The sequence below is a fragment of the Anabrus simplex genome, chromosome 12 (genome assembly GCF_040414725.1).
Source record: "Anabrus simplex isolate iqAnaSimp1 chromosome 12, ASM4041472v1, whole genome shotgun sequence".
NCBI lineage: Eukaryota > Metazoa > Arthropoda > Insecta > Orthoptera > Tettigoniidae > Anabrus > Anabrus simplex.
Window position 1 is genome coordinate 78,438,572 of NC_090276.1, and position 24,932 is coordinate 78,463,503.

Below are 24,932 nucleotides of genomic sequence, written 5' to 3' on the forward strand. Positions count from 1 at the left end.
TTTTCACTCAGTAAATAAAATAATGTAGCACGTAATTATCATTCCTTACGTACTTTTTGGTCACATTTCTCGGGACAGCAAGTGCAAGCTCAAAACTTCTCGACACTTCCCTCTGCATTTATTTTTATAAAGCAAGCAAATGTCTCAGCAATTGTCTGGGGAGGAGAAGTGTTGAGACAAAACGGCCAAGAAAACTGTGATTCACCACCTCACTTAACCCTGCATTTATTAATAGGGGAGGGTACATAGCTAAGTAGTCTGCAGATTATTTTCAAAGTTCGGTATGTTTCTGAACCAACCTCATACAGTAGGGATTTTACATGATGACTGTTGCCTTCCTCCATTCGTGGTTGTTTTAAGGGCACCTGGATGTGAAAGGTCATTGAAAATCTATAGTTTGTTTTTTCAGTTCCTTGAACAAAGCAAGCTTTGCTGAAGTCTGTGTTTCTGCACAGGCTAACGTTACATTTCTCAAAGTGACATTTTAAAATCTTTATTCATTAACCATAAGGGCTAGAGCAATAAAACTCAGTACAGCCTAATGCTACAATAAAATCTTGCAAAAAGTATATTTTTATTACTACAACACCAAAACATCTTCCTGAAACCCCATTTTAATGCAGTAAAATATTTCTTGGATTCATTGTAGGCACTAGAAATATGTTCTCTTGACAGACAGCTCGAGATAAGTTTGGAACAAACAGTTTCTTAGATATGAACTAACGTCCAGATGCCCTTGACAAAGCATAACCTATGAGATACTTCCAACTTTTGATGCTATCAAACACATTAATAATAATTAGACTGAAACTGTGAGTACTTCTTTGAAAAGTATAGTTTATAAAAATCCCTAAGGAATAATTGGAAAACTAACGATCGAAAACATGCCAGCAGCAGCGTCCAGACTAAGATAGAGTAGTGTAATGGTGCTGACTACAGGACAATTCCACAGATCCTGACAGGAGAGTAGAATTCAGGCTAATGAGATGAAGTACGATTGGCAAAATGGAGAGAGATTCGCTGAGATGGGTTGGGCAAGACTAACGCAGAACAAGACGTAACAGTATAACAATAAGGAAGACAGGAAGGTGCCATTATATTCCAACCTGAGTGTGACATTGTATCAAGTCATATATAGAAACATAGGTCAGGCAAGTCCATATATAGACAGATACAAGGAACAAGAAAAGCTGGTGTCCCTTCATGTTCCTCCTATAGCAGGAGCTAATTTAACATGTCCATATTAAAAAAAAAAACCTCACAAGCTCCGAAGGACTATGGCCTTCCAAGCGACCGCTGCTCAGCCCAAAGGCCTGCAGATTATGAGGTGTCATGTGGTCAGCATGACAAATCCTCTCTGCTGTTATTCTTGGCTTCCTAGACTGGATGTACCATATTACATCCCCTAAATTTACATAAACAGATATAACTAACTTTTGTTTATTTAATTAAAATGGGGTGATCAATATATTTAATGTAATAATACATATATCTAGTGCAAAATATTTGAGATCAGACAGCCAGTATACATGTGTGTGTGAGGGTTTCACAAGAAACGCATTTAAGGTCAGTCATCGGATTTATCCCGCTGAGTTAGCTTTAGACGTTGCTCCGTGCTATGTGAAGCTGGAAAGTTTTTAAAAATTTAGTAAAAGAGTATACAACAGTGAGCGAACAGTGTCTGTTGGAGGTGCTGGAGTTAGTGAGTATATCAAGTCCACAGTGCTCATTGATATAATCAAAACTGAGCAGTGCAGCTGAAGAGTTGCTCGTTGTCAGCTCATATTATACTGTTGGATGTAGCAGCAGGACGCACGTCTCTCAGTGGCACATTGAGACCTCATGCTGGAGGGAGGTTAATTACAGTATGTGCCAAAATATACAGTACTGGAAATTATGTTAGTCTTATTGTCATTACCTTACTTATCGAGATGATAGTGTAAATGTTATGTGCTCAACTGCGCTGTAGGCAGTGTTCATAACGATCACGCAGATTTTCCAACATATTCTGGAACACAGGTTGCTGCAGAGTTCCGAAGAACGAGACGATCTTCTGACGTAATGCAGGCACAGTTTTGGGTGGATCTGGACAACTGAAAATTTGTTCCTTTAACATTCCCCACACGTAAGAATCAGGTGGTGAGAGATCGGGGGAATGTGATGGGTACGGGAACTCAGCCCCGCAGGAAATTACTCGTCCTGGAAAGGTTTCTTGCATTACAGCCACAGTCTGTCAAGCGGTGTGGCAGGTCGCCCCGTCTTGTTGGAAGCACTGTCCATTCATGTACACGTTCCTGGCACGACAAAAGCTTCTTAGATCCTGAATAAATGGCCTGATCACCATGTTCCTATAGCGTTCCTGGTTAACAGTAAGAGGTGCACCATCATCATTTCAGGGCTGTTTGCTGAAGACTTCGCTTTGGAGACTGCAACACCTGATTGAGGACACTTCCATAATTTTCATTTGTGGACACAGTTACTGGCCTACCAGACCTTCACTTGCGTTCACACAATACACTATCCGTATGACGAAATTTTGTAACAATAGATAGCATAACTGTGTTGCTAGGTGCTGGCTTATTGAAGTGTTCACGATATTGTTCCACCACTAACTTTAAACTCGGCCCACCTTGATAACCGTTTCCGTACGAGCGAAAATAATACTCCACTATAAACACTTTTTCTTCCGTCGCGAGACCCATTGTCACTTCCAGTCACAGAGCACAACGTTCTTTACACAACTAACAATTCATCATGGCGATGTAACAACACGCAGACGCTAAGGCGTGCGCATGCGCGAAAATGAATACTGTATATTTTGGTACACACTGTACTAGGTCTGTATGGCAATAAAAGCATTTACAAGGAATGAAGAACAAATTATATACGGAATATGTTATTTTGGTTGGGGAAATGTTGTTCCGATCACATGTTGTTAGAGTAGGTTTTATTATTGTTTTTACGTTTGAATGTAGAAATCTTATGAAACTACTCAGTGTTGTTGTTGTTGTAGAAGCCTACTTGCATGTTCCTACCAATTTCAATAATTTTCAGGGTCTGTTAGGGGAGGGCCAAATTTCCAGTTTATATATATGACCCATAGATGGGAGTTCAATGCTCTACTGTTGTAAGGGATCCTCTGATGACTTCTGGAACCATTTACTTGTATTTTAAGAGACTGAGCTGTAAGGTGACAACTGATGCCCAACTCCTCTCAGTTTTATTTACTGTGTTGCTGGGGAGATACTACTTCACGTGTTAATATAACGAAACATCTCCACCGAGGTAATACATAAATGGGATTGTATATAAAGGTTAAAAATCTCTTCATATGGTTATCAGGACATTTAGGGGTTGTAGTAAGGATGTAAAGGAGAGGGTGTATAAATCTTTGGAAAGATTCACCTGGATTACTTCATATGAGAATTGGAAAAGAACCAATGGAAAGCACCACAATGTGTTCTCGGCGATTTTCGAGAAAAGAGCAGTTTAAAAAAATGTTGCAAACATTGGGCTGGGAAGACTTGAAAGTAAGGAGACGAGCTGCTCGACTAAGCGGGATGTTCTGAGGTGTCATTGGAGAGATGGCGTGAAATGACATCAGTAGACGGATAAGCTTGAGCGGAGCTTTTAAAGGTAGGAAAGATCATAATATAAAGATGAAGTTGGAATTCAAGAGAACAAGTTGGTGCAAATATTTGTTTATAGGAAGAGTTGGAATAATTTACCAAAGGAGATGTTAAAAAATATCCAACGTCTGTGAAACTATTTAAGAAAAGGCTAGGTAAAGAACTGATAGGGAATCTGGCAACAGCCCTGAATGCAGATCAGCGACGACTGTTTGTCAGTAGGTGACAGAGGAAACACAACCGCTGACAAACTCTGCAGCTTCATCAGGAGGGTAGGCAGCCTCGGGAAGTGTTCTGCCTGTAAAGAGCTATATAAGGCATCTTGCACTGAACTTAGGCAACAAGGACAGCGATTATGTTACAATCCCAAGCTGGTGTTTAAATCATTCTTTAGCAGTAATTAAATTCACTATGATTTGGCATTCTGCAATTACCACACAAAACATTCTAACTGAAGAAACAAAAGATGAACCAGGTTTGTCTATGGAGGTGTTTGGGTACCTACTTCATAATATCGCCCACTAATTTACACCAAATCTTAAAATAAGGTTGCATACCAATTTGGTAGACAAGTGCATTGAGCAAAGGAAATTCTCCCAGCACCCATTAAAGCAAAACCACAGAGAAAATGTGCCATTCCACTTACCGAGTAAAATATAAATAGCCACAATTACTCAGAAAAAGATCTCATTCAATGTTTCATGCCGCAAGAGATCACGTGTTCATCGAATACCAAATCCAAGTGAAGGTCAAACATGACAAAACTGCGATTTTGCTAAAAGAATTGTACGCCTAACTTTCATGGAGAATTATGAGATACGAAAGGAAATTCCTGCCAGCTGTGTGGAGGAAAGGCTTGAAAAGCAGTGGTAAGCCTAACAATGTTACACACTGTCTTGGGACGTAGTAACTGGGCCTGTTTCAAGAATGCAGTATCCTTCATCAATGACATCATCTTATGTCCTTCTAAATCCATAGAACACAATTAAAAAATACAGACTGCCAGAGTTGCGGTTATTACATGCGTTATGTTCGGTTACTAGCGAGAGGACAGTATGAATCCCTCCCTTAGGACCATTTCATTTCACTTCCTTTTAAACATTAAAGTAAAAGTAAAAAAAACAACATGGATAACACTGGGGTGGCCATCACACAGTAAATACAGTGATATGGTAGGGATAAACTAACAGGAGACAAGACAGTCCAACCAGAAGAAAATAGATAAGGTGTAATTAAGAAGCAACTTGATAAGACACCAGGCTAAAGCAGACAAACCTATGTCTGTACATTGTTCAGAATTTAAAAATAATGGTATTTCTGTATTGCTTGTGTACACAGTAACAAGGAAGTGCACTTTTAAATTTTCTATCTGTCTGTCTGTATGTATGTACAGGCATCACAAGAAACTAGCTGGAGAGAATTTAATGAGGATGGGTATGCAAAGTCAGGGAATGAGTCATTACAATCTAGGCTATAAATAATTTTTATTCATGTTGAATGAAATGGTAGTTTAGGACCAAGCGTCTAAGATTTAATTTTTTAAATAACAGTATCTACGTTGGCATTGATGCTTTCATGGCCCATGCTTATAGACATGGGCTTATGCCGTGTCAAGAAAATAACTTGAAATTCTTTACATTTCGCAGAGAAGTGTGCTGTGCATCATCAGAAGAAAATCTTGACTGTCCACGAGTGTTATGGGGCCTATCAAAAATACTACATAACGAAAGTTCTAGAGCATACAAGTTCCTATCATTTACGTGATATACAGGATTCTGATAACAGAATTCATGAGTTTAGACTTTCGTTGCTTAGTCCGTATCAACACCGAGCATTGCTAACTGGCAATAGTTTTTGTAATTTCTTAACATGTAAAATCGCATGGCCATCGGTCCATATCGACAAAGAAATTGTGAAGATGATTATAAAAAACGAGAAAAAATCATAAAGGAGCGATCGCTTGAAGAGGAAGTCATGAAAGATGCTCTAATATCCCCGATACGAGCTCATAAAACTGATCAACAATAACATTACGTTGACCAACCTGCCTGAATATTGGCAGGGATTGTTCTCTCAACTAGTTATTAGATAACACATGACAAAACATGCCGCAGGAAGGTCGTAGAAAGCACAGACAGTGAAACCGAAGTGCAAAAGCAAACTGAAAAATAAACAAGAAGGCTCAAAGAAGTGGAATAACAACAAGACAGGAAAAAAAAAAAAAAAACAAACTAGAAAACCGACAGCGGGAATACTAAGAAGGGTTCAATGAGGAGCAGATAAAGCTGAAATGGATGAACATTCAAAAGCAGAGTAGAGGGATACACAAAAGGAGCATCAACCTTCAAAAGACCTGCACCTGGCGAGCCGAACATGTCCTCGGACACTCCCGCCACTAAAAGCCATATGCCATTATTTCTGGCTGAATACTTCAAGCGGCTAATGAACTGCAAACTACCGAAAGATAAGATTAAACAATACTCGAGGAGGTGATAAAACAAGCGTAGAGCTCAAGAACGATATTCCAGCAAACATGATCAGGCTCATGCAGGAGATCTGGGTAAAGGAGAAGATACCAGAGGCAATCATATGAGGGAGATTGTGGTGGTGGTGATTTTTGTTTTAAGAGAAAGTACGAGGTAATCATCCTCTCTGAACAAATAAGTGGAAAAGAAATTTAAAATAAAAAACAAAATTATTTATTCAACAAAGGAATTTGGAAACACAGTACAAAATAAAACAAAACAAAATTATAGAATTAGGCCGAAAAAAATACTAATGAATAAAAAGGGAACGTACGTTCCCTGAGTAACAGTACACATGTAATTTATATACCCTTGATAAGTCCACTGTCGCACATAAAGCGGATGATGAGATGAGCAGTAGTCGCGTCATCGGCTAGTATGCGTTCGAGTGTTTCCTGCAGGCCGAGGTTCCGTCTTAGGCCAGACAGATCGGCGCACTCTGTGAGGATGTGGGCCACAGTGAAGTCGGCACCACAAGAACACACTGGGGGGTCTTCCCTCTTTAGGAGATAAGAGTGCGTGGATCGTAAATGACCTATCCTCAGCCTGCACAATACTATGGCCTCTCTCCGTGAAGGTCGGAAAGAGGACCGCCACATGGTAGTTGTCTTCTTAATTGCTCTCAGCTTGTTGGGAGTTCAGATAGCTAGCCACTCCGATTCCCAGGACGCCAAGATGGTTCGACGTAGCTGAGAACAAATATCCATAGCAGGTACATTGACAGGTCTTGGAGGTAAAAGTACAGCTTCCTTTGCAGCTTCATCCGCAAGTTCATTTCCTGCAATCCCAACGTGGCTTGGAAGCCACGCGAAAGTGATTCTGGTGCCAGTATCCCTTAACCTGGCTAGGTCATGTATCTGCTGCACCAGTGGGTGTTGCGAGAAACAGGTTTCAATAGACTGCAGAGAGCTTAATGAATCGGTACACATAAGAAAGTGGCTTCTTTCGTCACGCAGTGCAAACAACAGAGTCTGTAAGATGGCGTAAAGCTCTGCAGTATACACGCTACATACTCTAGGAAGCAAGATCTTCGTGTTCATATCATCAATGACAAAAGAGCAACTAACATTATCTCTGATTTTAGAACCATCCGTGAAGATATGTCTCACAGCCGGATATTAGTGAACGAAGTCCTAGAAATACCTCCGATAAACGGAGGAATCTGTGTTCACCTTGGGTGAACAACTTGAGAGCAATTTCCCTGCTACAAGATACTTTCAGAACTCCTGTTAAAACGAGTGGAAAAGCAGACAGATGGCCAGATTAGCAAATACCAACCAGGGTTCAGAAAGGGCAGAATAGATATACACCCTCAATTCATCATAAAGATTAAAAACTTAACAAATGATTGTGATCAGTGTTGATTTCCAGAAGGCACACAAACATAATATGGCATAGACCACAGGACAGAGTTTTGATACAAGAAATGCTCACAAACTCTACAATAAAGTATGGAAAACTATCAAAACCATTCGAGATTAGAACAGGAGTAAGACAGGGTGACGGCCTCTTCCGGATATTATTTAACTTAGTTCTGGAAAAAAATCATTAGAATATGGAGAAAAGAAGGACTGGCATAAGGCTGGGTTACAGGAGGCACAATATGAACATGCATGGCTTAGCTTTAGCCGATGATATAGCGATTGTAAGTGACAGAGGAGCAAGGCACAAGCTCGATGAAGTATCATCAAAAGGTAAACAAATTCAAGTATATTGGTGAATGGATACAGCCCAATGATCAGGACAAAGAGGCGAGAAAGAATATGATTAGGAAGATGGAATGAGCCTACTAACTCACACAGAACATATTAATACACTATCAAAACAAAGAACAGTGATAAAGTTAGAAGCGTTACACGCATCCAAATGTCTAACCAACACCAGGGAAACAGGAGTCGAGAAGATGAGAATGATAGAGAGGAAAATTCTATGAAAGATAGAAAGATACGGGACATTTGGAAGAAAAGGAAGGATGAAGGACTGTACCTGACTGGCAAAATGAGAAAAAGACGTCTGAAGTTTGCTTGGCACATCATCTGAATGAGTAACAACAAACTAGCCAGTTCACCACCATGACCTGGATGAGGACCTACACGGCCCACACAGATTGTGATTTGTTTTAAGTAATGGAAAGGAGCAATGCAATGACAGGCGAGTGTGGGAGGACAAGAAGAGAGGTGGATAAACACAGGAAAAAGATAAGGATGAAGAGGCAGTGCACAAAGATTGGAGATTGTCCTCGTCTTCTTTCTACTTGAACCTTACCTGTCATGTCCCTACCTTTCTACATGTGACTCAAATTTGTTTTAGTTCATTTCTATGTCCAATAAAACTGAAAGATTTGACATGCATCAATATAACATATATTTGTAGAGAACAGCGGCTTATCGTGAGGAGAGATTTCACGTGAAAGAACGACATCAGTGGAGGGGACAGAGAGTGGTAGATAAGCCACCATAGTACCCCATCTCGTCAGGTCTAAGGAAGCACCCACATTAACACACTTCTATCTCCCCCCCACCTCAACGACTACCATCATTTGTACTCTGTCTACAATAAGTTTTCTTATCTCAGCATTTATACGGCTGAATCTGAAATGTCTATTTCATGTTTTATTGAAGAGAGCCCCTTAATGAATATATTACACGATATAAGAGAGGTACCTCTTCGTCACAATATGGGTGAAGCTCTGCCTTTACTCCGGGCATCATGACGATCTCCGGTTGCAACACGGCTTGTTCCATCGGGCTGTCCTCCGCCTCCTGAAGCAGAAGGACATTTAGTTGCTTTTGTTTCTAAATGTGCTACATAAAGTTCAGCAAGATAAACTTGTTCTTGGAAGCTTTTTATCATCTTAAACTTATTCATTATGGCCTAAACTACTGGATCTCTGCTCGGTGATCATTGACAAGGACCACCTGTGCTGCGTTTAATAGGGAGCCCAGAATTCTACCACTGATTGACAGACATATGTTGCTGATTACAGATTAAAGAGAGGCAGACTTACTCAGAGTCTAATATCTTCAGAACTGAAATAAAAAGAGGGATAGAATTCCACACACCCATCAAATCATTACACAAAGAACATATCGTTCCAGGAAAGACAAATAGTACTCCATAAAAAAAGACATGTGGTAAAGAACATAAAATAAGCACATTTGTCCAGTGGGTATGAAAAGTACTTAGTCCAGAGCCGTACAGTATTTAGGCCTTATCAAAACAAGTACTGTGCGCACTTTTGTAGCTCCCAACCTGAATAAACAGAATTTTCATTCCACTATATGAAAGCTGTCAATGATAATATTCTAAATACTTTAAATACCCCCTTGGTTCTGCTCCAACTTATTCAAGTGGGCGGTGAATCAACGCCACCTGGAGACGACCACACGGTGTTGAGTGAATCAGGAAGGGTGCTAATTTCCTATAACACCAAGAGTTCCGGAGAAGTCTGTGAAAGTAAAAGCTATTTTTATTCATTTTTTGAGAGTTTTATTAAGTGTTTTTCATATTACATACACAACATGGATGGTCGAAAACAATTTCGATAAGTGGCACAAAATTGTTACAGATTACAGAAGAGAGGAGAAAGGGAAAGTGAATTGTCTCGGACACCAGAATTAGACTTGTTTATCCACACGATCCACACTGTAACTCAAACAACTTCCTCTTGTGCAATGACAAAAATGGTACCAGTACAGAAAACTTTGAGTGTACGCCCAGTATTAGTTGCGTTTCCATTGGTCTGCTGTTGGAATTGTAAGTGAAAATTGTGAAGATGATCTAGTACCAAGATAAGATATTTTAAAACCAAATGATTAGCCTTATTTTTGGCTTATGAATAATGTTACTAGAGCCTACTATGCTAAAAGTGGAGTGAAACCGAATCAGGACAATTTCTGTAAATGTATGCAGATGTATCCAGACAATTAGCGATCTCCAAAAGTACTGGAGAGTTTAGGAAATGTCATTATGACCCTAAACTCGATGAAAGGAAATTCCTGATATTCACCTCCCCGCGGTAGAGAGGGGGCAATGTATGAATATACATTTTTGTCATATTCAAGCGGTTAACGAATACAGGGACCGAATGTCTCCCGGGATAAGACCACATTACTAAGTGCCAACTGCTTCCTAGGAGGGCGGATGAGCGGGTAATGATACAGGGCACTCTCTTGCCTTAGAGGTAGGAAACTACATCTGAAGGCGGATGAGTCACTTTAGTGTTGGTCATCAGCACAGGATAGAGAAAGCAACGGGAAACTACTCCATTAATGATCTATTAAGATTTCCCAAGTATCGGCAGTATGATGGAAGGCTCTTTAGTAAATTATTCCGGAATAGTCCTTCATTCGGATCTCCGGGAGAGGACAACTGAAGAGATGAAGTGGAGGAGAGAATGTGCAATCGATGATGAAGTGTGGAAAGTTGGAAGATTTGAAACAAGAGATGAAAATAACGAAGACTGACATTTTAGGAGTGTCAAAAGTAAGGTGGCCACATGCGGGAGACTTTTGGAGTGGCGATATCAGAATAATTCATTCAGGAACATCATCTGACAAACCAGGTCGAGAGGGAGTAAGAATAGTCCTAAATAAAGAAATGGGCATAAGAGTGAAAGGATATGTCAAATTCAGTGAAAGATTAAACTGGTTAGACTACAATAACTACAGAGGGATCACCCTTATTGCCCATGTAGCCAAGATACTGTATAATCCCGAATACCACCCGCACTTTTTTCCCAAAAATTTTGGTTCTAAATCTTGGGTGCGGGCCGTCTTTTTTTTTCTTCCCCTTTTTGCTTTACGTCGCACCGACACAGATAGGTCTTATGGCGACGATGGGATAGGAAAGGCCTAGGGATTGGAGGGAAGCGGCCGTGGCCTTAATTAAGGTACAGCCCCGGCATTTGCCTGGTGTGAAAATGGGAAACCACAGAAAACCATCTTCAGGGCTGCCGACAGTGGGGCTCGAACCCACTATCTCCCGATTACTGGATACTGGCCGCACTTAAGCGACAGGGAGTATTGAAATAGATTTAAATATGGTTACCGTACTCAATATACCACATGTAAACGGGCATTCAGGTCTTATTGTGTTTCAGTTGCGTTCTAGAAGAGAAGATTGATTTTTCTCAATACGGTTACAGAGACATGTAAACGCGAAATGTAAGGTAATGAAATATGATAAATCAAAGAATATGGGTAAATATGCTGTAAATATGAAAGCCGTTGCTGCGGATGCTCGATCGTCATTTGTTTCACAAGTGTTGCTGGCATGTTGGGTGCACGAATAGCTGATCTCGCAGGATATCTTACTTATAATACAGATGTTGATTCCCATAGGGAATCTGTAATATTTGTTCCGAATGAGTAAATTTATAATACCAATATAAATGGTCCGTTATTGGACGTTATAAATTTTCCAGCTAACTCATTCCTGGTTGCCAGCGTTTCGCCCTCGTGTGCTAGGCTGGGCTCATCAGTTGGTACCTAGCACACCTACCAAGACGCATGGCTAGACAGAGTGTCTCATAGTGCATTGGCACTGCCGGTGGCTACAACTGGCCTACGCAGTGGCCTCCACGGTATGCACTAGCCATGCGTCTTGGTAGGTGTGCTAGGTACCAACTGATGAGCCCAGCCTAGCACATGAGGGCGAAATGCTGGCAACCAGGAATGAGTTAGCTGGAAAATTTATAATGTCCAATAACGGATATCTTACTTTGCGAGAATTGAGACTGTTTGTAACAGAAGTATACTTTGATCACATTCAAGTTCCGTACCTGTCCCGCGAAAGTGCTGTTCGATTTGTTCGAACAAATATTACAGATTCCCTATGGGAATCAACATCTGTATTATCTGATGGCCAAGCAGGCATCAATTTTTAGTAGTGAGACAGAGTGTTTCATAGTGCAATGGCACTGCCGGTGGCTACAATTGGCCTACGCAGTGGCCTCCACGGTATGCACTAGCCATGCGTCTTGGTAGGTGTGCTAGGTACCAACTGATGAGCCCAGCCTAGCACACGAGGGCGAAACGCTGGCAACCAGGAATGATGTCCAATAACGGACCATTTATATTGGTATTATAAATTTACTCATTCGGAACAAATATTACAGATTCCCTATGGGAATCAACATGTGTATTATCCGATGGCCAAGCAGGCATCAATTTTTAGTAGTGAGACAGAGTGTCTCATAGTGCATTGGCACTGCCGGTGGCTACAATTGGCCTACGCAGTGGCCTCCACGGTATGCACTAGTCATGCGTCTTGGTAGGTGTGCTAGGTACCAACTGATGAGCCCAGCCTAACACACGAGGGCGAAATGCTGGCAACCAGGAATGAGGTAGCTGGAAAATTTGTAATGTCCAATAACGGATATCTTACTTTGCGAGAATTGAGACTGTTTGTTACAGAAGTCTACCTTGATCACATTCAAGTTCCGTACCTGTCCCGCGAAAGTGCTGTCTCGATAGTAAGCGATGGATTCAAAACAGCGTCTGTGGTCATTTACTGTGCGTGAGAAACTTGAAGTTGTAAGCGAAGCAGAAATACAGTAGAACCTCGATAATTCGAAATCGGTTAATTCAAAATCCCGCCTAATTCGAAGAAGCTCTCGTTCCCGGAAATATGAGATACAGTTTTGAATGTTATTTCAATTGTTTAATTCGAAATACGGATAATTCGTAATTCGAAGTACAATGTCGGCCCCATTACCAAAATTCAGACTTTTAATTCGAAACTGCCTTTACATTTTAAAACAATAGTACCGTATGTTACAGAGTAATTTCAACTCGAAATTTATCTGCTCCGCGTCATAATAGAACGCGCGTTCCGGAACGTGGAGGGGTAGCTTTCCGCACTTACACTCACTTCGGTGGGTCTACAGTGCGCTTCATGATTGCTAAGTTGAATGAAATCGGAACTCTTGTGTGTTCAACCTTTTAAGGAACGCCGTAATATCACGCAACATGCAGTGTGCGGGAAAACAGAATCCGCTAACACTGGCGATGCCGACAGTTGACGAAAAAACGTGGCAAATATAATAAATTCGTAGGCACCGAACAATACCGGTACTGACATTGCCGGTGAAACTGCATTGCTTTACGGTATGTTAATGCGAGCCCAAACGGTCTTATTGTTTTAAAGGAGAAATTGCCAGCCGGGAAATCGTGCTGTGTGAAGGATGGGGGTCATAGTAGTGCGTTGCAATGCACATGGAAGCGAGATACATTATTCCCTCGTCATAGGAAACTTCGATAAGCCACAATGTTTTAAGAACGCCGGGCACTTTCCATGCCAGTACAAAGCATCTATAATAAAAATGCAAACAGTAAAGAAATCCAAAAAATAATGCATTTGCACAGGGGAACCGGCATAATTTATCCTCGTCTTTGAATTGTGCGATGTTTTTCTTTCGTTGCGTGAGGTTATGTTTGTCAGTGATTTATTCAGGTGCATTACTTGAACATTGTAAATGCACCTTGTTGGATACATTTCGGAAATAGTTTTTTCCATGGCATTTGAAAGGTTTAAACTGTGAATCGAGGTTAAATGCATGCAGTAACGGGCCTTAGAATATTTTGTAACGCGGCAAGCGTTGGTACTTCTGAATTGCGAATTGGCGGTTAATTCGAAATCACGTAATTCGAAGTCCGATTTTTGAGTCCCAACGACTTCGAATTAACGAGGTTTTACTGTATATGGAAATCGTGCCGTCGGTAGAAAGTACGATATTGATGAATCTTGTATTTGTAATTGGGGGAAGAAGAATGAAAAACTTCTAAAACGTAACGGCGATCACACAGCGTTCCCCGGGCGGAGTGCAGTGTTTCCGGAAACTGAAAAACGACTCCAAAAATTTGTGATAGAAAAAAGTGAGGTAGGATATGGTGTATCTAGTGAAATGTGTCAACTGAAAGCACGAGAGATCTCAAAAGAACTCAAAACACAGGGTTTTATTGCAAGCCGCGGATGGATCTGAAACTTTTACTGGAGAAAGGGATTGTGCATTCGGAGACGTACGTCTATTTCACGTCGTCTCCCTGGGGTGTATGAAGAAAAATTAACGGCCTTTCAACATCACATTATTCATTTGAGGAAGCAAAATTCTTATTTGCTGTTGCAAATTGGGAATGCTAACCAGAAACCTGTCTATTTTGAAATGCCGTTGGAAAATACAGTGGATACGAAGAGTTTTAAAAGTGTAACCATCAGAACAGGTGGTAATGAAAAGCAACGATGCATGGTAATGTTGTGCTTATTATCGGATGGAACCAAACTCCCTTCATATGTGGTTCTGAAAAGGAAAACACTTCCGATAGGAAACTTGCCGTCCGGTGTTATGAGTCCGGCTGGATGGACAGTGCATTAGTTGAGGACTGGGTGAAGTGCATTTGGCAACGTCACCCAGGAGCTTTGTTACGAAAATGAAACATGCCTGTGTTGGACAGTTACCAAGGACATACAACTGACGCCGTAAAAGATATGATGAGGAAAGGAAAAACCAATCTTGCGATAATTCCCGGAGGACTCACTTCTATTCTACAGCCGTTGAATGTGTGCATGAACCAGCCTTTCAAAACTGCAATGAAACAGTTGTACACCGAATGGATGTCTGATGGTGATCACGCGGTAACACCAACCGGACGAGTGAAGAGGCCTGAAGTGGGACTAATATGCAGCTGGATCAAGACCGCATGGGCGTGCATTCCCAACGATCTAGTGTCCAAAAGCTTTAAGAAATGTGGAATTTCAAATTCAGTAAACGGTAGTGAGGACGACTATTTGTGGAAAGATGCCAGCGACGAAATTTCCTATGGTGAAACTTCAGATGACGATGGTGAATTGTGAATGATCTGAGTATTGGACCGATTATTATTTGCAATTTTTGTGATGATGTTATTAACTGTAAGCTGTTTGAGTTTATATTTGTGGTATATTTGAAGAAAATTAAACAGGTATGTAAGTTTTTTTTTTCCCCGCCCGTAGTTTGCCGTCTCAAAATTAGAGTGCAGGTCTTATTTGGTGGCGGGTGGTATTCGGGATTATACGGTATTTAAGAGAGGATGGGAAGGAAGACTGAGGAGGAAGCTAGAAGGAGAAATGGAAGAAGAACAGTAGGTTTTAGGAAAGACAGGTCAACGTTTGACCTGATCTTTACATTAAGACATATGATGGAGGAAAGATGGGAGTTTGGAAAAGACATAGTGATGACATTTATTGACAATGAGAGGGCTTATGACAGTTTGCCCAGACAGTTGGTATGGGACACATTAATGAAAAAACAAGTTAACAGAGTGGAAGTGCAAATGATAACAGCTATGTACAAAAATTGTGTTAGTACTGTGAAGACTAGTACAGGAAAAACAAAATGGTTTAAAGTTGAAACGGGTCTCCGACAAGGAAGTGTACTATCCCCCACACTATTCATCATAGTCATGGATGAAATCATAAGAACATTAAACAGAGACTGGGAAGATAGGCAACAAAAGCGATGTTGTTTGCAGATGGTATAGTGATATGTGCTGAGGATGAATCGGAAGTGCAAAAACAAGTAGATGTATGGAATCAAGAGATAAAAAATTTGGGATGAAAGTAAGCACAGAGAAAAGTAAAACAATAGTGATGACAAGGGGAAGGAGGGAAGGAAGGAAGGAAGGAAGGAAGGAAGGAAGGAAGGAAGGAAGGAAGGAAGGAAGGAAGGAAGGAAGGAAGGAAGAGGAAAGATAAAACTGAATGGTAAAATTCTGGAAGTGGTTAAAAGTTTCAAGTACTTGGGAAGTGTGATCACAGAAGATGGAAAGATTACCGAGGAAATTGGAAAAAGAATACAACAAGCAAACATCTTCTACCAGAGTGTAAGGGGTATTTTGTGGAACCAAGATGCCCCGAAGAAATGTAAGAAAGTATTATATTCAACCCATTATGAACCCATACTAACCTATGCAGCTGGATAGTGGACTACAACAAAACAAGATGAGAGTAGAATACAGGCAGCAGAGATGAAATTCCTAATAGCTATCGAGGGCAAGATCAGAAGGGATAGCATTAGAAATGAAGAGATAAGGAAAAGAACAGGAATCTTGAAACTTCAAGACAGGATAGAAACAACAAAGCTAAAGTGGTATGGGCATATGGTGAGAATAGGAGAAGACAGTGTGCCAAAAAAAAAAAAAAAAGAAAAAAAAAAAAGCTTTTTCAGAGAAGTTAAGTTAACAGGAAAGAGACCATGAGGAAGACCCCGAAAGAGGTTGACAGATTCAGTTTGGGAGTGCATAGAGAAGAGGGGAGGAAAGCAAGGAGATGTACTTAAAAAAGGAGAAGAGTGGTGGAGAGATAGGCAGCGATGGACGTCCTTTATTCACAACCCGACCCAGGAAGCTGGAAACGGGAAATGAAGACGATGAGACTAGAAATAGAACCAAGAGATACAATAATAGTACAAGTTTACATGCCAACAACAGGTCACGACGATTAGGAAATAGAACACATGTATGAAGAAATAGAAAAAGCTACTGGTATAGAGTAAAAGGTGAGGAAAACCCTATCATATGAGAGATGAATGCTGTAGTCATAGAAGCAGCGGAAGATAACACAGTAGGAAAATATGGACTTGGCGACGAGGAATGGAAGAGGTGAAAGACTATTAGAACTTTGTGCTAAAAATGAACTTGTAATCACCAATACATGGTTTAAACACCTTAAAGGAAGAAGGTACACTTGGAAAGCACCAGGTGATATCAACAGATATCAAATTGATTATATAATAATTAAAAAGAGATTTATGAATCAAGTAAAAGATAGCAGAAGCTATCTGGGTGCTGATGTGGAAACAGATCATTATCTCGTTATGATGAAGAGCAGGCTGAAATTTAAAAGAATACAGAAAAGAAACAGCAAATCTTGGCAAATAAGAAATTGAAAGATGAGAATATTGCTGAGAGATAACTAAAGCAGAAATAGAGAATACTATAGAAGATTAATGGACTCAGATTTTTAAAAATCTGACGGAGGCAGCTGATGAAATTTTGGGGAAAACAGAAATACTACACAGGAAGGAATGGATCACTAAATTTTTTTTATATATGATAGATAAAAAACAGTTACTCAAAACCTCAACAAGATCGGAAGACAAAAAAGAATATATAAGATTGCAGAATGCTATAAATAGGAAAGCAAAAATAGCAAGAGAAAATTATTACGAAGGTATATGCTCAATGATAGGCAAAAAAAACTATTAAAGGACATGTACATTCTACGTATCAGATGGTAAAGATTTTCTTTGGAAAAAGATGCAACAAAAGTAATGCTTTAAGTAATGCAGAGGGAGTAATTCTCGATGATCATAACAAGATTGCAAAGAGGTGGAAACCCTGTACAAGGATGTAAATCTAAAAGAAAAAGAAGTTCTTGAGGAAGAAGATGAAGAAACAGAAGATAAATCAGGCTTCAACATACTGACAGAGGAATATGAATTAGCTCTACAAAAACTGAAGCACAAGAAGGCACCAGGCATTGATAATCTCAAAGCTGAACTCCTAAAGAAAAGCAGACCTATTGCTTGAACTTGTACAAAACATCTACATGGAAGGAAAACTACCTGCTGCCTTTGAAAACAGTGTCATGATCCCTATACCGAGGAAAATGGCAGCAATATCGCTCTATCAGTTTAGTCGTTCATTGTCACCAACATAATATTAAGATGAAATGGAAAGCAAATTGAAGAGTATCTGACTGAAGACCAGTTTGGTTTTGACGTAAGGGTACAAGGAAAGCTATATTGGCATTGAGACTTATACTTGAAAAAAAGATTAGAAAAAGACAAAATAACTTATTTATGCTTTGTGAATATTGAAAAGGTTTGTGATAATGTACATTGGATAAAATTGTTTCAAAATCTTAAGAACATAGGAGTCCCATATTGAGATAGAAGAATAATTTGAAATTTGTACAGAAATGAAATTGCAGTCATTAAAATTGGAAATAAACACGAGGAAGCAAAAATAAGGAAAGGAGTTAGACAAGATTCTGCTTTGTCTCGCATGCTTTTTAATGCCTACATCCAGGATGCATTGAATAAGGTTCGAGAGGATTTGAATATAGGAATAAGGATACAGGGTGAACAAATAAATATGATTAGATCTGCAGATGACATGCCATAGTTGCAGACAGTGAACAACATCTCAAACAAATAATAGTAAAAATGGAGGAAATCATAGGTAATGAACACAACATGAAAATAAGTAAGACAAAGACAAAAGTTATGGTCTGCAATAAAAAAGCAGACTCTAGTATGAAAATAATGGTGGGCAACACAACACTGGAAAATGTTAAAAGAATTTAAATATCTTGGAAGCAAAATTACCAAAGATGGAAGAAGCAAGAAGGAAATGAAAAGTAGAATTTCACAAGCCAAATTAGCATTTCACAAAAAGAAACGTTTATTCACTACAAATTCCATTAATCTCAAAACAAGAAAAAGATTATTGAAAGTGTATGTTTGGAGCATTGCCCTTTATGGTTGCAAAAGATGGACAATTGTAAAAGAAGAAAAAAGGAGGTTAAATTCTTTTGAACAATGGTGTTATAGAAAAAATAACGAAAGCTGAAGTGTTTAAGAAGGTGGAGGAAAATTATACCTTATGGAAAAGTATAAAGCGGCGGAGGACATACGGTATGGAGGGGTAATGGTTGAAGGCAAGACCTCACTTACAATATGCACAGCAAATCATGTCTGATGTAGGACGCAGAAGCTATGAAGAGATGAAGAGGAAAGCTATGAACAGAGTTGACTGCCGCAGACCAATCCAACACAAGACAAGAGTACTCTTTGAAAGAAAGTTTTAAAATTGAGAATGAAACGTGAGTATGTGGTTTATTCCTCCAGCCAATGATCTGTTTTTGTGCTCCTTGTAAATGTTTTGGAGGGACATCTCAATTTGCAACAACTGGCTTCAATGATTAGAAGAACGGAAATCAGTGGGTTAACAGAACTTGAGAATTTTCAATCTCAATGTGATTACGTGTTAATGTTTAAAAGACGGGTTAGTGAATTGTGCTGAGTTGACAGCTGTCTGCTCTCTCAGTTGAATAATTATATATATGTGTATAATGAGTTTTGCCCTCTAAGGAGCACGGAGAACCATTATTTAGCACTAGTCATCTTGTTCTTCTTATCTTCCCAAAACTTCGTCATCCTTTCACGATGGGCTTGTCTTTTCTCTTGTGTCCAAGCATTTCTGAGTTTCAAGTTTTTGGCTGTTGGGTTTTTGGATGTGAACTTATGTGAATTTTTTTTAAAATGGTATTAATGTTTTATATTTTACCTTGGAGGCATTCTACTGTATTACAGTACTTTTTTTCATTATATAAAGATAATAGTAATTGTAATTTTGCTTATCAAGCGTAAGGAAGGGGCGCGCAAAATTATTTGGGCCCAGAGGTGTTGCAATAGTTAAATTTAGTAAATCCCTGGACTGATACCATAATGGGACCCCCATCACCTTCCAACAGGAGGTCATTTTCATGCAGTGCATTCCACCATCTGAACTCTTCACCCCTTCAGCAGCATTGTCAGTTTTAGGAAGAGGATTCAGCAGTGCTGAACTGCTTGATAAGACTGACACAGTAAAGCTTCTTTCATACGTTTTGCACTAAGCCGATGGATTGGAATCTGGCCTAGCCATAAGATGCAACAATAAAGTTTTGCACTTATACATATTTTATGCTTGCTTTCTTTTTTCCTTAGGTGCCAACAAAATCCCTATTCTTCCCATGTTAATAAGATCACAAGCCCCTGGAGATACAGAACATCATTTCTACATTTAAATTTAAATTTTGGTAGAAAATGCAAATATTTCCCAGAGACAAAACCAAAACCAAACCCCATGGCACTACAGCCCTTGAAGGGCCTTGGCTTACCAAGCGACCGCTGCTCAGCCCGAAGGCCTGCAGATTGCGAAGTGTCGTGTGGTCAGCACGACAATCCTCTCGGTCGTTATTCTTGGCTTTCGAGACCGGGGCTGCTATCTCACCATCAGATAGCTCTTCAATTCTAATCACGTAGGCTGAGTGGACCTCGAACCAGCCCTCAGGTCCGGGTAAAAAATCCCTGACCTGGCCGGGAATCAAACCTGGGGCCTCCGGGTAAGAGGCAGGCACGCTACCCCTACACCATGGGGCTGGCATAGAGACAAAACCTTATCTCCAATAATATGGGAGTTAACAACAACCACCCTAGCCATTTGCATGTTGCAGTACTACTCGCATGAAACAGTGAGATTTATGGATAGTTTGAATAACCCGTAATTCACAACACTTAAACAATCACCAGAATGAATCAACAAGGCTAATGTACTCAGCAATCTAACTGGTGGAGAAAAGATAGCTTAGATACTCAATGGTGTTCACAGCAACAACAACCGCCAATGTTTGTAGCAACAATATCCTATATATATATATTTCGTATGGAACAAATGATCTACATTATTTAAACACAAGTATGTACGTAATAAATTAAAAATGAATATCAAGACCCTTCAGCCAGGAAAGCGCTGGAGGTGATGCTTTCTAGAACTCTTCCCAAACACCTGTGAATATGCGCTGTGGACACTCCCGAATGATGTGGTTCATCGTCTGTTCTTGAGCTCCGCAGTCGCAAGCAGGTGAATCTAGCCATCCCCATTTGTGCAGCGTTGCTTTGCACCTACCATGACCAGTTCGTACGCGGTTTAGTTGGCACCACATAACTCTTGGTAGATCAGTTCCTGGAACATACTGGAAAGGATCATCTAATTGGATTTGACGAGATGATGAAAATTCTCTCCACTCTTCCTTCCAGACTTTTTTGATGTTGAAAGGCCCTGGCTGCTTAACAATGTTAATCATCCCAAATAGGCTTCCTGGATTTTAGTCGCATGGTTGGTGGATTACTCAGCACTGAGTGAATCGGAAGGTGTTTAAAGTCAGGACATATGTAAGTTTTCCAAGTTTGGGCAGCAGCTTGTTGTCTTCTCAGTTGTGGAGGAGGTATACTTGCCAGTACGTGCAACCATGACACAGGGGTTGATCGTAATGTGCACGTTATGATCCTTAAGGTCTCATTGAGCTGAGTATCCACTCTGTGGACATGGGCACTTCTATACCATACCGGTGCACAGTATTCGGCAACAGTGTAGACCAGTGCAAGGCTTGCCATACGAAGAGTACTTGCATCAGCACCCCATGTTGTGCCGGCTAGTTTGCGAACGATGTTATTCCTGGTCCTAAGTTTTCCTGCAGTATTCTCGAGGTGTTTTCTGTAAGTCAGAGAGCGGTCCAGAGTAACTCCTAGGTATTTGGGGTTAGGATTGTTTCTCACCCTTTTTCCGCAGAATGTAGTATTCAGCTCTTGTTTGGATATTCTGTTGTTAAGGTGAAAAGCTGTGACCTCCGTTTTTGACGGGTTTGGGCAAAGCCTCCATTGTTTGAAATAGTTTACTAGTTTTTGTAGATCCTGTGTCAGGATTTCTTCTCCTTCTTCAAGATGGTTAGTTTGAATTGCTATGGCAGAATCATCAGCATAGCAGAACTTATGGGACATTGTTTCTGATACATCACTTATATATAGATTGAAGAACAATGGGGCTAAGACAGATCCTTGAGGGAGGCCATTCTTGATGGTGTACGACTTATTCATCTTGTCACCTGAACACACTCTGAAATAATGATTCCTTAACATGGTAGATAACAGGGCAGTGAGTCTTCTACACAGTAGTGCTTGTTTTATCTTCAACATTAATCCATCAATCCACACTGTATCATACGCAGCAGTTAAGTCGATGAAAGCCACGGATGTTTTCAATCCTCTTTGGAAACCTGATTCTATAAAGGATGTTAATGCTAAGACTTGCTCACAACAGCTTCTTTTTTCCCTGAATCCAGCCTGTTCTGGTGGTATTCTGCTGTCTAATGGCAGTATATTCTGTTGTAAATTAGGCATTCCAGAATTTTATAGCAAAGGCTCAGGAGTGAAATTGGACGGTAGCTTGATGGGTCGTCTGCTGATTTCCCAGGTTTAAGGATTACGATGATTTTTGCAATTTTGAACTCTGGTAGTGTTTGTCCTTTGGCGAGGATATCTGAGAAGAAATTCCTGAGCCACTTCCTGCCATTACTTCCTAAGTGAGTTATAAATTCTGGGAATATACCATCCAGACCAGCTGCTTTTCCAGATTTCAAAGATCGAATTGCGTGATTGAGTTCAGCACTCGTAAAAGGAGAGGAATAAAATGGGTTATCATCCAGCTGATCATTGATTGCTTTAAGACTCTCTTGTATAATTTTGTATTGGCAGGCATCTATCGGAACATCTTCTGACCTCTTTTTAATGTGTTATTCGATGGAAGATGGATTAAGTTCAGTTCTGGAAATCAGCAGTGGTGTTGCTTCTCCAAGTTTTCTAAGAAGTGACCAAGCTTTGTGACTGGAGTGAGTAAAATCAAGACCTTGTGTTGTGCTATGCCAGTGCTCCCTTCTTTAGGTGTTCAAGGATTGTAGAATCTGCATGCCCAAGGAAGGATCTTCGTATGCTTTAGCAAGCTCTTCAGTCTCTTCATTCCAGCAAGGAATGTAGTTCCTTCTATACCCACGAGGTATGTTACATTTTGCTGCTCCAATAAATTGTTCCAACAAAGCGTTTATAATTCTCTAGTTTAGGTGGAATCCAGTGAAGATGAGAATCAACTTCACGAGAATACTTCATCCATTGCGCTTTCTTGAAGTTCCATCTGGGTTTCTGTTTTGTTGTAATTAATGGGACTTGTGAACTGATGGTTAAAATAATTGGACGATGCTGGCTGCGTGAAAAACCTGATACTAAATATATTGTGTGAGGTAAAGGAACATGGTTAGCATACATTGTTATTAGGCAGAGATCAGGATTGGTGTCTTTACGCCATCTAGCAGAATGGAAAGACTTTTTTTTCTTTTGCATCGTAGGACAGATGAAGTTGGTTCTGGTCCATCCGATCTGATAGCTTTTCACCGTTTTATCATTTTTGTCATACCCCCATGAAGTGTGATGACTGTTGAAATCACCAAGGTAAACACCTGGATGACATGTTTGGAAGAGGGGGATCTGGCCAGTGTTCCTGTGGTGGTTTGTACACTGCAGATATTGTTGTTCCCATTACGTTAACAGAGATGATTTCGGTATTACTTTGTCGGTAGCAAGAAATAACACTGTAGTCGGATATGTCCTGGCGAATGTACATGATAGAACCATAAATCTCTGAACCAAGCATGCCTACAATTTTATAACTGGGTATTCTTGCTCTAGAGTCTACCTGATCGTTTTTTAGATGGGTTTCTTGTAGGGCGATGAGATCAATTTTATATTCTTTAGACCTTTTACTCAGGTATTCGCATTTATCTTTGGATATGCCTTCAATGTTCAGTTGTAGGACACGGGCACAAGGTCCAATGCATTTTGAGTTCTGTGTGTATTGGCTCTTAAAGGAGCCGTTGGGATAAGTTTGCAGATCATAAAAACCAGGAGAGATACGATATCTAGTTTGGTTACCGTTTGTGTAGACTTTCTGCCGTCCTGCTCTTGCAGTCCGTTGCCCAAGGTACACCATTTGGAGGTTGTCTACACGTCGTACCAAAAAATTGCCCTTCTTAAGATGGCTGACAAAATGGGTGGGCTCTGTGACCTAGGCAACCACGTGAAAAGAGAGTGGTCTCCATGGTAGTGATGGCATACGAAACAAAATGGATGCCAGTTAGGCCAAAATGTTTAAAATAGATATAACGAGTTTCCCTCTAAGTAGTGATATCTGTGGAACGATTGTAGCAGTGAACAAGATGGCAAATATTTAGGGCACAAAACCGATAATAAATATGACCCTAAAACACTATTAAATGAACGTGGACCCACTAGATAACACTAACATAAACTCAGCACCCAAAATAAAATCACAAATACCCACTGGAAATTACAAGCGAAGCGCAGTTCTTCTTTACAGATGATATAAGACGCAGTACAACTACACATCTTATTCACTGGTGGCGCGGTACCGCAAGGAGAAGATACGCCTGGCAATACGCGGGAAAGGCCCTCCAAAAAGAACATTAAACATTTGGGTAGAAGAAGTGGTAGAATGCGAAGCGTATACCACCCATTGCATTGCTCATGGATAACCAGCACACAAGCGAAGGTTCTCTCTGTGCAATACGCCAGAAGAACTTGGGTGAACCGATATCTGCGGGAAGTTCACAGTGTTTGCTGGCGCCTCAGGTATCAGATTTAGCGAGCACGCTAGCCTAATTCTGCTGTGGTGGTCGCAATTCAATTTAATAACAACACTTTTCCTTGCTGATCAAGGAACGATGCCCCAAGCAGACAGCACCCGACAACCTGCAGGCTCCATCAGCTCTTCATGAAGGTCTCTTGCTACTTAACAACAAAGATGCAACATAAATGGCTGCAGCAGCCTGTGAAGGTTGGCATTAGGAAACACCTTCCTATGAAGGTAACTTTAGTCTTGCACACTGAAAGTTCAAAAAATGCAGGGGAAAATGAAACAGTAACTAAAGTACTGAACCCAAACAGCAGTTATCAACAATCATGCCAAGGATTCAAAGTGGCGATATAAACACAGCAGTAGAGGAAATAGAAACAATCATAAACAATCCACCACACCTAAAAGACATAACTCCAGAAAATCAAAGCCCTGGTTTGATTATACATGTTATAACATCAGGAAAGAGTCACTAAAACCATTGCATGGATTCA

The 24,932-nt window shown here is 40.3% G+C and overlaps 1 protein-coding gene across 4 annotated transcripts in view; it reads right to left on the bottom strand.

The window, feature by feature from the left end:
• The window catches only part of LOC136884369 (zinc finger protein ZFP2), a 134,389-nt gene that overhangs the window by 87,115 nt on the left and 22,342 nt on the right, over positions 1–24,932 (bottom strand). For all 4 annotated transcript variants that reach the window (XM_068229927.1, XM_068229925.1, XM_068229926.1 and 1 more), the window contains one exon: positions 8,818–8,916. In XM_068229927.1, the coding sequence (XP_068086028.1) occupies positions 8,818–8,916 (99 nt within the window). The remainder of the gene's footprint in view (positions 1–8,817; positions 8,917–24,932) is intronic.